The sequence below is a fragment of the Paramormyrops kingsleyae genome, chromosome 1 (genome assembly GCF_048594095.1).
Source record: "Paramormyrops kingsleyae isolate MSU_618 chromosome 1, PKINGS_0.4, whole genome shotgun sequence".
Lineage (NCBI taxonomy): Eukaryota > Metazoa > Chordata > Actinopteri > Osteoglossiformes > Mormyridae > Paramormyrops > Paramormyrops kingsleyae.
Window position 1 is genome coordinate 8879881 of NC_132797.1, and position 12620 is coordinate 8892500.

General features: G+C 46.2%; 1 protein-coding gene across 13 annotated transcripts in view; it reads left to right on the forward strand.

Annotated features, from left to right (window-relative positions):
• The window catches only part of mgat4c (mgat4 family member C), a 93485-nt gene that overhangs the window by 24236 nt on the left and 56629 nt on the right, over window positions 1–12620 (forward strand). For 5 of the 13 annotated variants that reach the window (XM_072708913.1, XM_072708889.1, XM_072708922.1 and 2 more), the window contains one exon: window positions 7238–7291. The exons of 4 other annotated variants lie outside the window; for them this stretch is intronic. Coding sequence is in view for 1 of the 9 variants with exons in the window: in XM_072708887.1 (XP_072564988.1) it covers window positions 4692–4716; window positions 7238–7291 (79 nt within the window). In the remaining 8 variants the exon portion in view is untranslated. Of the gene's footprint in view, window positions 1–3836; window positions 4717–6563; window positions 7117–7237; window positions 7292–7321; window positions 7408–12620 lie in introns of those variants that run through there. 4 more of the 13 variants (XM_072708887.1, XM_072708897.1, XM_072708924.1 and 1 more) reach the window with 4 other exon arrangements.

Sequence of the window (12620 nt, forward strand, 5' to 3'; positions counted from 1 at the left end):
CTCTCTCTCTCTTTGAGTGGCATGTCTCTGAGTGACATGTAGCTCTCTGTCCGAGTGGCATGTATCTCTCTCTCTCTCTTTGAGTGGCATGTCTCTGAGTGACATGTAGCTCTCTGTCCGAGTGGCATGTATCTCTCTCTCTCTCTTTGAGTGGCATGTCTCTGAGTGACATGTAGCTCTCTGTCCGAGTGGCATGTATCTCTCTCTCTCTCTTTGAGTGGCATGTCTCTGAGTGACATGTAGCTGTCTCTGTCTGAATGACATGTAGTTCTCTGTTTGAGTCATGCCATGTGCCCCGTGCTGCCAAGTTTGATGTGTCACTTATTGGGTCATTGACTGGTTTCAGTACAGCAGTTGGACTCTGGCTCGAATTAGTGTGACACAGGCTAGTGACAAAATGACACACGTTATGAGACACTGCCAGACAGATGACACTTTTGTGATGAATTCATATTAAGACTTAATTTTAATTTTATATTCCCATTTACAGACGTGCATACAGATTATTCTTTATTCTAGAACTATGTTGGCATGAATAACTTTGATTTATTGCAGTACCTTCATGGTATTGCTGTTTTACACAGAATGTGCTTAAAAATCATAAGAATTTAAGTACTGCATAATATGAATGTTTAATAATGGAACAAGCATTTACAATGAACTTAATCTTAGAAAGCTGTAGTTGTTTTAAAGGACATTAAAACTGCAGGCTGAAATGAGTGCAGACCTAGTGTGTGTGAAACCCAGATTGTTCATTAAATACCTGTGAGTTGTGTGGAGAAAATGAATGCAGTGTTTGACCTTTGCTCAAAATTCAGGTCAGAACTTTTTGCTGAAACTCTTGTGGAAGAGAAACATTATTATAAGGTTAATAAAAACTCAGGAAACGTCTTGAATAAATTACCATATTTTAAGCCCATGTCAGTATATTGGCGTATAGAGGGGGAAAGCTCCGGAAAGCTGGCGTGAAGCGAGTGCGCTGGGAGGCGGCCAGCTGACCCACCGACTGCACGTTTAGCCGAAACGAGAGGTAGCGCCCCCCTCGGCTCACTTCGCTGTTGCCTTCTTCCAGCTCGTCGGAATCTGCCGCCATCGCCTTGGATATTTACTGAAGCTGAGATTTCGTACAACATACCGAATTAGACCCCGTGAAATATTCAGGCTACGGCTCTCCTGGGATGAATGCACACCCACAGCCAGGTCTGATGTACAGCATGCACTGAGCTCGTTCCTCACGTTTTTCTGTTTATCTGAGCCAGCATGAACTGTTAGCCTCTCTGTGCTTTGGGAGGCGTCGCAGTCGTGCAGACAGTGCAGTTTTTGAGTGATTATCATTTTATACTTATTCAAATAAAGCATTTTGAGCAGCACAATTAGTCTGCCCAGTTTCAGAATACGACACGAAACGTTTGAGACAAAAAATCTGAATATTTGTATCCAGCCTGTATCTGATGAATCATTTAGTTTGCGATTACAGAAAATATTTACCACACTGCAAATCAAAAGCACCTAATATTGTAAATAGCATAACACTAAGCTATAAAGCATCCCACTGTTACCCTAACATAGGCTAGACACAGTGTATGATTCCACAGATGGATGGATGGATGGTAAGGAAGGTAGGAACCTCATTTAGATGTTCTGATGATCATATTGTCTTCATTTCTCCATCCATAACAGAAGACTAAATTTATGAGTGCTGGACGCTTGTTCAGATCCATAACGTGACGCATCTCAACATTTGGCTGTCATTAGAGTGACCGGCTTGTAGTCGGCCAATATGAATGTAGCACTTTGCCTGTCTTTCCACTCGATTGGACGGCCACAGGCGCGGAAACTGTTGCCTGATACACGCTCAGATGAGCGGACAATGCCAATCGCCTCGCCGGCGCCTCCTATTTGGGGATGGGGTCTCACCGCACGCCGGCGTTAAAAAGCACGCCATTGTTATCTCGTGACAGGCAATTAAATGGATAATGCATCTCCACGGCTGCTGGGACATGCCTGCACTGGAGAAAATGATAATTAGCTGCCGTTTTATCATCTCCTGCGGATTTTTACACAGCTAGGAGTCGTCAGACTGACAGCATTGCTGAATCGAATTTCGACAGTGTTTTGCAAGTAATGCGGCGTCCTCTCTGCTTTCCCTGCCCTGGGCGTTCTGTCTGCTGTCTAGCCGCTCGCTTAGATGGTCAGCGCTTTCTAATGCCTGTTTTTTGCCGGATGTTTAAAGGGAGATGGTGACGGCCCTCCTGGAAGGGGAGTCAGGTTTGGTGGTCATTAGTTGGCCACTGTGCCTCAGCCCGCATGTCTTGCTGCTGGTGTGATGCTCTGAGATTTGAGCCTGGATCTGGATGCCTGGAGTCCAGCCGTCCTTCTGTGTAGGCCCCTCCCTGAGTTTCCACTTTTCCGTTTTTTTCTTCACTGCTGAGACAGCTCCTTCTCTGTGAGCTCCTGTGTAGTGCTGAGCTTGTCTGTATCTTGGACTGTTTCTCTGGAAAATGAAAACCGTGTATCTCGATTAGCCGTGATCTTCTGTCTGATCCGTGCATGTTTAACCAAAGTTTCCGGGAGAGAACTTATTATTCGGACAAACAAACAGCTAGCTGGCAAATCCACAGTTCTAATACTGTACTGATTCTTGCGTGCCACATTGTGTCTCTGAGCTTAATATGGGCTTAATGTGGCTTAATGTCATTTTGTATAATCAAAATGCAATATGTCTTCATGAAGCCTGCAAGGATAATTTTTCTTATATTTTCTCATATAAATGATTTATGAAAGATGTAAACTATTTTAATGTGTCTATTGTGGACAGAAACAGTTTGGCAAACTGGGATTAAGACCTTAAACCCAAATCAGCAACTGCAGATCTTAGGAAACTATTAAAATGACTGATGGATGGAAGCGTGGAGATCGGGGCTGCGTGACACCACTGGGAGACGCGGTGACGTGTGCTTGAGTGATCGGCAGCACCAGCGCGTTGGCCGTTACCGTCTGTAGTGTCGCCCGCCTCCGTGTGACTTTGTCACATTTAGAGGGCAGCTATTCGCTTCCCAGACCTCCCACAGCGCGAAACCAGAGTTTTCTAATCAACCTCAGATAAATCACACAGAACGCTAACCTCGATTTATACTCTGGTGAAGTTTATACTGCGTTGTATTTAATATTTAGCATAAAAAATATTTACAGTCCGGTGCTGTGACATGCTTGTGAATACTCAGCCTATAACAACAATCTGTATATTATATAGAAATATAATATTTCATACTGATATCTCTTTGGAGAGGAGAAATACTCTTGTAGGAAATCTGCCAAAAATATAACATGGATTTTGTGTTGCATAGCTACAAGGACTGCCTGGGTCTCAATCTGATTTGGGGTTTGTCAGAAAATGTCTACAACTGGCATTCCTGCTGATTCCGACCAGCCAGTCAGTAGCTGATGCAAACGCGATGTCAGAAAAAGGCTCCAGCCTGCATTGAGGGATCTCGTTAATCAGAATTACAGTTAGACAGATTTTTATTGGCAAAGCATGTTAAACATACAAGGAGCTTTGTCTTGGTGGGTGTGTCTCGGTGTAACACACAACATGCAAGACAATTTCAAGATAATTTACAAGTATGTATACTTGAAAATTTCATGCGCACTTTTACACTTTTAGCGATGCTGACAGATTCTGGCCACACGGAGCCTGATGGCCACACGGAGCCTGAGGGCCACACGGAGCCTGAGGGCCACACGGAGCCTGAGGGCCACACGGAGCCTGAGGGCCACGGAGCCACAGATTATTTCATTCATACCAGTATCTAATAATGATTCTTCATTCTTTGCAGCTCTGCTTCTTCACCTCCTTCTCAATCCACGGCTGTTCCCAAACCACCTCCTCAGTCCATGGTCTTGCTCCCACACACACCCCCTCCCAATCCATGGCCCTACTTCTGCACCTCCTTCTCAGTCCACGGCCTTTCTCCTGCACCTCCTCCCCCAGTTCATTGCTGTGTGAAGCCTAATTATTCCTCCATTCACGCTAGAGATGAAAGGCAGGTGGGAGCCAACCAGTGTCCTCATATGGAGAGTCAGCAATGCCTCCACCTGGACACCCTGCTCCTGTCCAGCAGGTGGCGCTGAGACACAAGACGTTGTTGATGTGTCCCACACAGAGAGCACATCTGACCAGGTTCTCCTGCCAGGTTATCCGAAACAGCATCATGGCTGATGGATCCGAACCTCCTGGTGAGGTGAATAGGAAGAGCAGCACACAGCTTCACTGTGAGGCACCGGATGCTTTTGCTCCAGGGGTATTAACAAACCGCCAGGGCAATTAACGAACCCCCAGGGGATTTCAAGTGGATGCATCATCTTTTCATTTTGAAATAATATCAGCCACATCGTGATGATGACTCACTGGAGGGTTTGGGATGGCGACCTCGCTCCCCCCTGGCTCCGCCCCCTCGCCACGAGGCTGGGTGACTCCTCACCTCTGCCAGTCCATGGTACCACGCAGACGCACACAGTGCCGAATGGTCCATTGTCCCATTTAAGTTTCACATTCACGGATCCTCTGCCGCTGGTTTGTATGCGCCGTGATTGGTCACCAAAGCGAAACGGTGTTGGCGAGCGTGCTGCAGTTCTGCTCTCGGATCTGCGACAGAAGTCCAGCCAGGAGACGGTCCCGACCTCCACCTCATATGCGCTCCTGTCCATATTCACCACGTAAGAAGCGCTCTCTCTGCGTGCATGCAGGGTAACTGTGGGTAACGTGCTTCCTACACTCTGACGATCGGTTCGCGGTTTGACAAAATGCAGACAAAGCAGGCAGGGTAGTAATGGATAGGGAGCGGTTCTCAGGAACAAACACAGTAAATCTCTCAGACAACACATGACAAACATGCTGGAAGACGGTAGGAAAGGAAAGGCAGGAGCAGGTGGGGTTTGTTGGGGCAGGGGGGGGGGGCATACTTATTCATGATAGAGGGACGCCAGCTGTTTGTGCTGGGAGAACAGGCCCTGGCTGTCTCACCATGAGTGCGTGATCATCCTCGCTGTCAGCATGACAGATGTGCTCCAGGCGGCGCTCTGCCTGTGATTCCGCTCTCCTGCTCTCTTTGAGGCGTGTCAAAGCGAGGACGGCAGGCCGGGGTCCGCCGCCTCTGAAGCCGCTGACTCTTTGAAGCCGTTTTCCCAGAATCCTTTGGTTCGGCGCATATGGAATGATGCTCAATGCTGATGTATGAAGTTCAGCGCGACTGGTGTCTCTCGGCAGGTCCGGAGAGGCGGCCTTTTTCCTGTACTTACAGTGAGAGCAGCTACTTAAGCCAGGCACACGCATTAACAGCGGTCTACGGGCTACAGCCAGGAATACAGCTGTGTTATTTATGGAACTAGCCTGTTTAAACAGGAAACTGCACTGGTTCATTTAAGGAACTGTGCATGTTAATTATGGAATTGCACAGAATGAGATTATTAGTGACTGGCGCGTGTTCATCTGCGGAGCTATGCTTTTTAAATGATGAGACTGCACTTAAAGCAGAACTGAACCGCACCACTTCTAGCATGTTTTCATAGAAAGAGGACTATGTTTGTTTTTGCAAACTTTGTCAAAAATGCTCAGGAAACGGAGTGGGGACCACACCTGCACAAAGGGGGGGGTCAATTTATCAAGTGCCCAAACCAATTCATCATAAATATTTGAAGCAACACAGGTGTCCCAGGGAGATGTAATCCATCACCGTCCAGCAGGAGCCCCCGTATAACTCCCAGCAAAGCAGGTGTAGTCATATTCCTGTCTGCTTGCTTATTCCACAGGCCCACCGCTTCTCTTACTCTGAGCGCGTATGAATATTGCCTGAGATATGGATAAGATTGATGTGTATTGTGAGGTCTGGTAGACTGGGGCATTGGGCAGCAGTGAGAAACAAGGAGGCTCCAAGGGGAAACATTGCCCTTTTATTAAAACCTTAAAGCAGGCACCAGTGGACCACCGAACACACAGGACAGGCAAACACAGGGAGGTCAAACGGCAGACAGTAAGGCACACACACGGTGGGTAATTTATTCGATGGCTACAGACACACAAGGACCAGGCAGGGTCCATGCATGACAAAGGCATGGGCATGCACGACATTCGGAAACACAACAAGTATTTACAATTACACAAGCAAGGGATATTTACATTTTCCCAGTATGCTTTGGTGATATAATATGAATATAATTCTCACAGTGTAAAGTGGCATTCGCAATTTAATGCAGCACCTTGACAAAAAAAACATGATAATTATCACTGAATATAAAGAACAGATTAATCTCAATAATAATGCATAAATTACATATTGGAATACAGCTTTACTCCGGCCGGTTTAATGCATTTGAAGTTCAATTTGTGGCCTGAAAAATGCATGATTCTGAATATTCAGAAATGGTGGTGGATGGGGAGCTAATGGCACAGGCTAAATGAGACATGGCGGGAATTCATGATGAAGCATCATGCTTTGTATGCACTGCCTGCAGTTATTGTTCTAACCTGTGACAGATCTGGGGGGGGGGCTGTGCGACGTGATTGGCTGCTGTCTGCAGTATGTTAATGGGGAATGCCGCCTATGAGCGTGCCGGGAGCCCTCTGTGGCTGCTCTCAGCGTGTCTCTCATTGACACACCAGTGTTTGAGTGTGATCCCCGTGGATTTCACCCCCCCCGCTCCCTCTCTTCCTCCTCACATCTTCAGCACACGGACACCCTTTTTCTTTGTGCCTTTCCAGTCTGACCTCATGAATAATTGAGTGCTGTCCTGTGGGCACGTCGGAGCTGTAATTACTTGTCGTGGGCGCACTTCCCTTCCCCGGCCACCGGGGGGGTGCGTTGTTTCTTTAAGAACGCAGCGTCGGGAGCTGATGAGCGAAAGGCGAGCCAATGAGAGGCAGGGTGTGCAGAAGCAGTTAGTGACACCTTGGTACGGAGTGAGGCTGAGCTCTGCTGGCTGCAGCCGCCGCGTGCCGCTCTCAGACATGTTTACGGCACTTTTCCCAGAGACGTTTAGCTGCTTCCCTCACAGCCAGGGGGGTCTCGCATGCTGCTGAGTTTCCTGGACCAGTACAGTGGGATGCTTCTTCCGAGTCAGGTAACAATGCAAGCATCTCTGCGGCTGGCGTGTATGCTGTGTGCTAGCGAGGGTGCTCTCCCCTGACCCCTGCTGGAGGAAGGCTGCACAGCTGTGCCTCAGCATCAACTTTCTTCCACAGGCAGGGACAGGGATTCCTCTCCTCGGCCGAGTCCTGCTGGCAGCCGTGGCTCAGGTAAGCCCAAAATGCCGGGTTCCTGGATGAGTGTCACTCCTCCTTTCATGTGGGTCACATCAGCTGCCACGGCTGCTCCGCATCCGCCGTTGGGCTTCTTCACTGGTTCCTTTCCTGTAAGTAAATCACCGTGGAATCGGCCAACAGCAAAAATCAATTTTTATCGGATTTTTATTATGGAAACGGGGTTTGCGACTCTGAGATCAGAGTCCTGCTCTCTGTGAATGTGAGCTGTGGTGAGTGAGGCCCCTGGCCAGTTCTTGGTGGTGTTTTAAAGGGACGGGGTGAGGTGTGTGAGGGTGCTTGCCGGTCTTTGGTGAGAAGTTAAGGGGAAGAACTCCATGTATGACAGACGACGTGTTGGCAGACAGTCACGGCTTCGTTATGTGCATCAACAAATTCGAATAGTGACATAATTATTTGGTTCATTTCTGCAGTTTTGGTGCTGATGTCTGCTTGCTGGTTTCTGAAGGGTTATTTGTCTTTGACTTAACCAGTAATGGGGGTGTAATCATGTTTTTTATGAAGGACTGATTGAGCAAAATGAGCAGTCGCTGCATGATCAATATGTTTCAGATGTTAAATGAGATGTGGTGTTCTGCAGACGCGTGGTGCTGGCTTGGCGTGACGCCAGCGCTCGGGAAACTTCTCAGGATCAGAAGCACAACAGCTGGGCCGTCGAGAACATGCCACACTCAGGGAGCGAGGCTCATATTGACGGTTCCATGACATTAGAGGTCGGAACTGCTGTTCCCCGTGTCAGAGATCAAAGACTATTGACGAGTTTGAGGAAGTTTAAAACGTGGTTTAAAACGTGATGCAGAGCAGAGACTTTCTGAAGGGCAGGTGTTCAAAGGTTATAAAAGGGGCACTCGGTGACTACACACAAGTCCCCCCCCCCCACCACACATGCCTATTCTCAAGCAGAGACCAGGGATCGTTCCTCTACCACCAATGGAGGACCTGGAGAACAGGCTCCATGGTCGCTGTTGTTCTGAGTGAAGCATCTCCAAGATGCACAGTGATCAGTAACAGGAGGAGGAAATCAATCGGTCCATCCATCCATCTGTCTGTGCCTTCCAGGCCGGCTCTGCTTCCGGCTTTGTCAGGTTTATAGACACCGAGCCTCCATGTTGGTGGAGCACAGGCGAGGCATGCAGTGCAGCATGTGCTCTCTGGCGCCTCCTGGTGGTGGTGACATTAATAATGAATGAGAAAATCTGAAAACATGGTTATTTTAATGGTCGACAGCCGTGCCAAGTTAATGTTTCATGTTCAATATTCAGCAACGATACTCTGCACATATGCTGTTTATATTATTTTAACAAAAGTGAACCCCTTCCGGCTAATAGTGAAAATCAGAGCCCCTGAAGCTGAATATTTAGTGTGTCAGGTGGTGGTCTAATGTGTCATATGGTGAGTCACCGTGCTTCACTCTAGGATGCGGGCACCCCACCCCCCCGTCCCCGTCCCCCACACCTTTCATCTAGGGGGTGGATATTACCCATCTGCCAGACTGGTTTTCTTCCTCACAGGTTTTCAGGGGAAAATATCCGCCTGTATCTGTCCTGGGGAGTTTATTTGTATATGTGTCCACCTGTTAGTCAGGATAAATGCTATTTGCACTTGAGCGTGAAACTGCAAATACCTGCTGAAGCTTACCTAACTGCTCCGTCCAATCACGTTCCTGTTTACGCCACGATGGAGAACAGACGCTGTTATTGGATGATCAGTGAATAACATCACTTCCTATTGGCCCTATTGGCACTCCACAGTCATCACGTGGGGGTACAGAACAGGGTCGTCACTCGGATAACTTTGAAGATGACCCGCCGTTTTGCGAATGCCTAATCCCCTTAAACATAAGAGGAGGATTTCCTCGGGTCAGGATGCCTTAATTGTGTGTATTGTGAGCGTCTCGGGGCGATAACTGAGTCCACCCTCTAGGGTTTTATTTCCCGCTTGTGGCTGGACAGGGAAAGGATGAATGGCTGTGAGATGGGGGAGCCGATTTGGGCTACAGAGATAAGCTGGAACATTGACACTGACAAATATGATCGATTAAGGCTTTGAGGGGGGGCCTCGCTGTGGAGGAGCAGGAGAGGAGGCGGGTCTTTCTGAGGAGGGCGGCAGTGTCAATGCCTGCACCATTCACTCCGAAGCAGATAAAGAGCAGCGGTTTAAAAATAGGCTGCTGAGACGTTTAAGCTCACAAACACACCATGATTAATGTCATCCCTCACATCCATGCAAAAATATAACGGTGACCCACATTCCTGCCCCCCAAAACCGGGCCGCCCCTTTAAGAAAATCCGTGCGGCTCTTGGGTGTAAGCCCTGTAATGACATGTTAATTCTGTTAAATATGCCATTTTCTTGAAGGTTAAAGGGGAAAACGTATATAACTAACCTTACTTAGTGTGGGATTTAGCGTGATAGCATCCTTCAGTCAGACTGGGTAAGAATGGACACAAATGGTCCTTTTTTCATATATACAGTAGGTATTGAAATTATTGTGCAGTACAGCTTTGTTTTCTTTGTGCATTTGAGTGATGATCCTTTCCTAAACCAGAACCTGACAGGTGAGGTCTTGTGAGATTGATGTGTTTGCCTATAATATTTATGGCTAGTGTTTATGATTTAAATGATGTCTATTGGAACACAATATTAAGGGTATCCTTACCCCGAAGTGTCTTCATGCATTCATCCATCGTCATTTTGCAGTGAATACAGCAATTATTCATGGCCAAACAAGTGGCAGTTCAGCATCTGCAGTCAAGATGGCTTCTGGTCCTGTGTATAGCTGGGTTCACAGCGGCAGAGTGGGCTTTGTGTCTTTTATGACAGAGTTTCATACTAAAGTGCTTACCTTGTTGATCTGGCCTGTTTGACTGGCCAAGGAGAAATAACATTCATTGATTTTAAAAAGTAAAAATACAAAGGTTTCTGGTGGCTACATAAAACATTAGGTGACAATTCTACTTCCAGGTGCACATTTCCTGCCTTTTGGCCCAAGTTTGACACTTAAACACAGAATCCATCCATCCAGCTTCTAACAGCTTATTCTTGTCAGGATTATGAGAACGACACCCTACGGTTAGAAAAAAGTCTTTGACTCAAAAGCTCTCAAAATGTCATTATTAAATGATTTATGTGATTATTATTTAATTATTTACAGTTAAAGTACTAATTATGCTGATTAGCTGTGTGTTTGTACACATTGTAATACTTAACGTGGGTGTTTCCTTTTCTTACATGGTCTTTCTTGCAAGGTCTCCAAGAAAACCGAATACTCTGGAAATGTTTAATCAATTCCAGAAAAACTAAAAATGCTGGTACAACTTAAGTATGGCCCGCTAGTGAAAATTATATATTTTTTCAAAAAGCTTGTAGCTTGTTTTACAGTTTGCAGTGAAAAAGCGCAGATCAAAAACATGGCTTTCAGCTGAATATAGGCACCCATAAACGTTAGGCAGCTGGTCATTCGGATCACACTGTCAGCTGTGTTTGTGTGTCCAAAATTCTTTGTGGCAGATTCCTCATGAGTTTGTTACCAGGTCTGATAATGGAGTAAAATAGGCATTTAATTGTATGAAGAACAATCATGAATTTGGAGATGCGTTAACTTGTTTTGGAACTTTTTCAAGAAACAGAAATGATCTTCAGTGATTTTCAGCTCTGCAGTGTTCAGTTCATCGAGGTTCAGTTCACTGATGATTGGTTCCAGCTGATGTTTAGTTCATCTCCTATGTTCAGTTCAAGGTTCAGTCCATGAGCTTCAGTTCAATAAACATTCCAGAACATTTGTAATCAGCTGGTGATTCACTTTGGAGAGCTCATCACAAAAATGTTTCACACTTTTTACAACAACCAGTGAATTAATTACATTTAATTTTAGGTTGCTCATTAGCATGCCATGCTGTTAAATATTCATGCACACCTCATATTCTTAAAATAAGGCTCATTATCACATTTTGCCTTGCCAGAGTTCTTTGGTGTTGTCACACAGTAAGGCAGAGTAAAACACAGTAACGAAGACATTGCATGCTGTGAGAATGAAGCATTTACTTGCTAACATATTCCTGTTTCGTTGTTGATCCAAATATTACAAGTGCTCTTAGAAAGTGAATTTTGTATTTTAGTGCAGCTTTTTTTAATGGACTTAATTTATAATGAAGCATACTTAAAATGGAGTGCACTTATGAAGCATACTTGTAAGGGAGTATACTTATAATGAAGCATACTTATAAAGGTGTATACTTAAAATGAAGCATACTTATAAAGGTGCATACTTATAACGATGCATACTTATAAGGGAGTACACTTACAATGAAGCATGCTTAGAGAAAAATGACTGGAATGAAGGGTTGGGGTTAGGGATTGCTCTTGAATTCCTTCTGCACTGCAGAGCATACGAATGATCATTCATGCTGAGGTCTAGGGTGCACTTATGAACACCCTTATGTTTGAGCATAGTCTTCTTTTAAGGACAATCTGTGGTTAACACAGAAGTCCAATGTCCAATAACAGTGCACCATTCGGGCAGGACATTTCTACCAATCACACCCTTCCAGGTTTCACTGTCGTTTAAGTGTTTATCAGTAAAACAATGGCGTCCCCGGGTGGGGGCGCTTTCCTACATCCCACGCATCTCCAAGAAAACCGGATACTCTGGACCGGTGTTCAGTGCATATGCACAGGCAGCTGTCAGAGCCTGTCCCTCGACTCAGAGTCGAAGGGAGACGACCCTCTCATTCACCAGCATGAACTCCAAAGTACTGGTGTGGAACTGGGAGGCTAGTGAGGTGAAAAGTGTCACTATTTGGTCATGATAAAAAATATCAGTGGGATCGCATCTTCTTTATGGTCACTTCTTGGCATTACATGAACCACAGCGTCGCTGCCCTTTTTCAGACAGCTTATGATTGTTGTTCTACTTGTTTTCACATTGTATTGTATTCTTCTCTCAGTTCTGTGTCATTTTTCATTTAGCTACAGATAAACCGATTCAGAAGCCAGCGGCCATCTTGCAGTGATTGAAAGAGGCTGCAGGATGTGTGTGTGCAGGCCTTTCAGACAGCAGGATGTGTGTGTGCAGGCCTTTCAGACAGCAGGATGTGTGTGTGCAGGCCTTTCAGACAGCAGGATGTGTGTGTGCAGGCCTTTCAGACAGCAGGATGTGTGTGTGCAGGCCTTTCAGACAGCAGGATGTGTGTATGCAGGCCTTTCAGACAGCAGGATGTGCTTGCGCAGGCCTTTCAGACAGCAGGATGTGCGTGTGGAGACCTTTCAGACAGCGCCCCCTGTCCACGAGGTACCAGCTCTGGCTA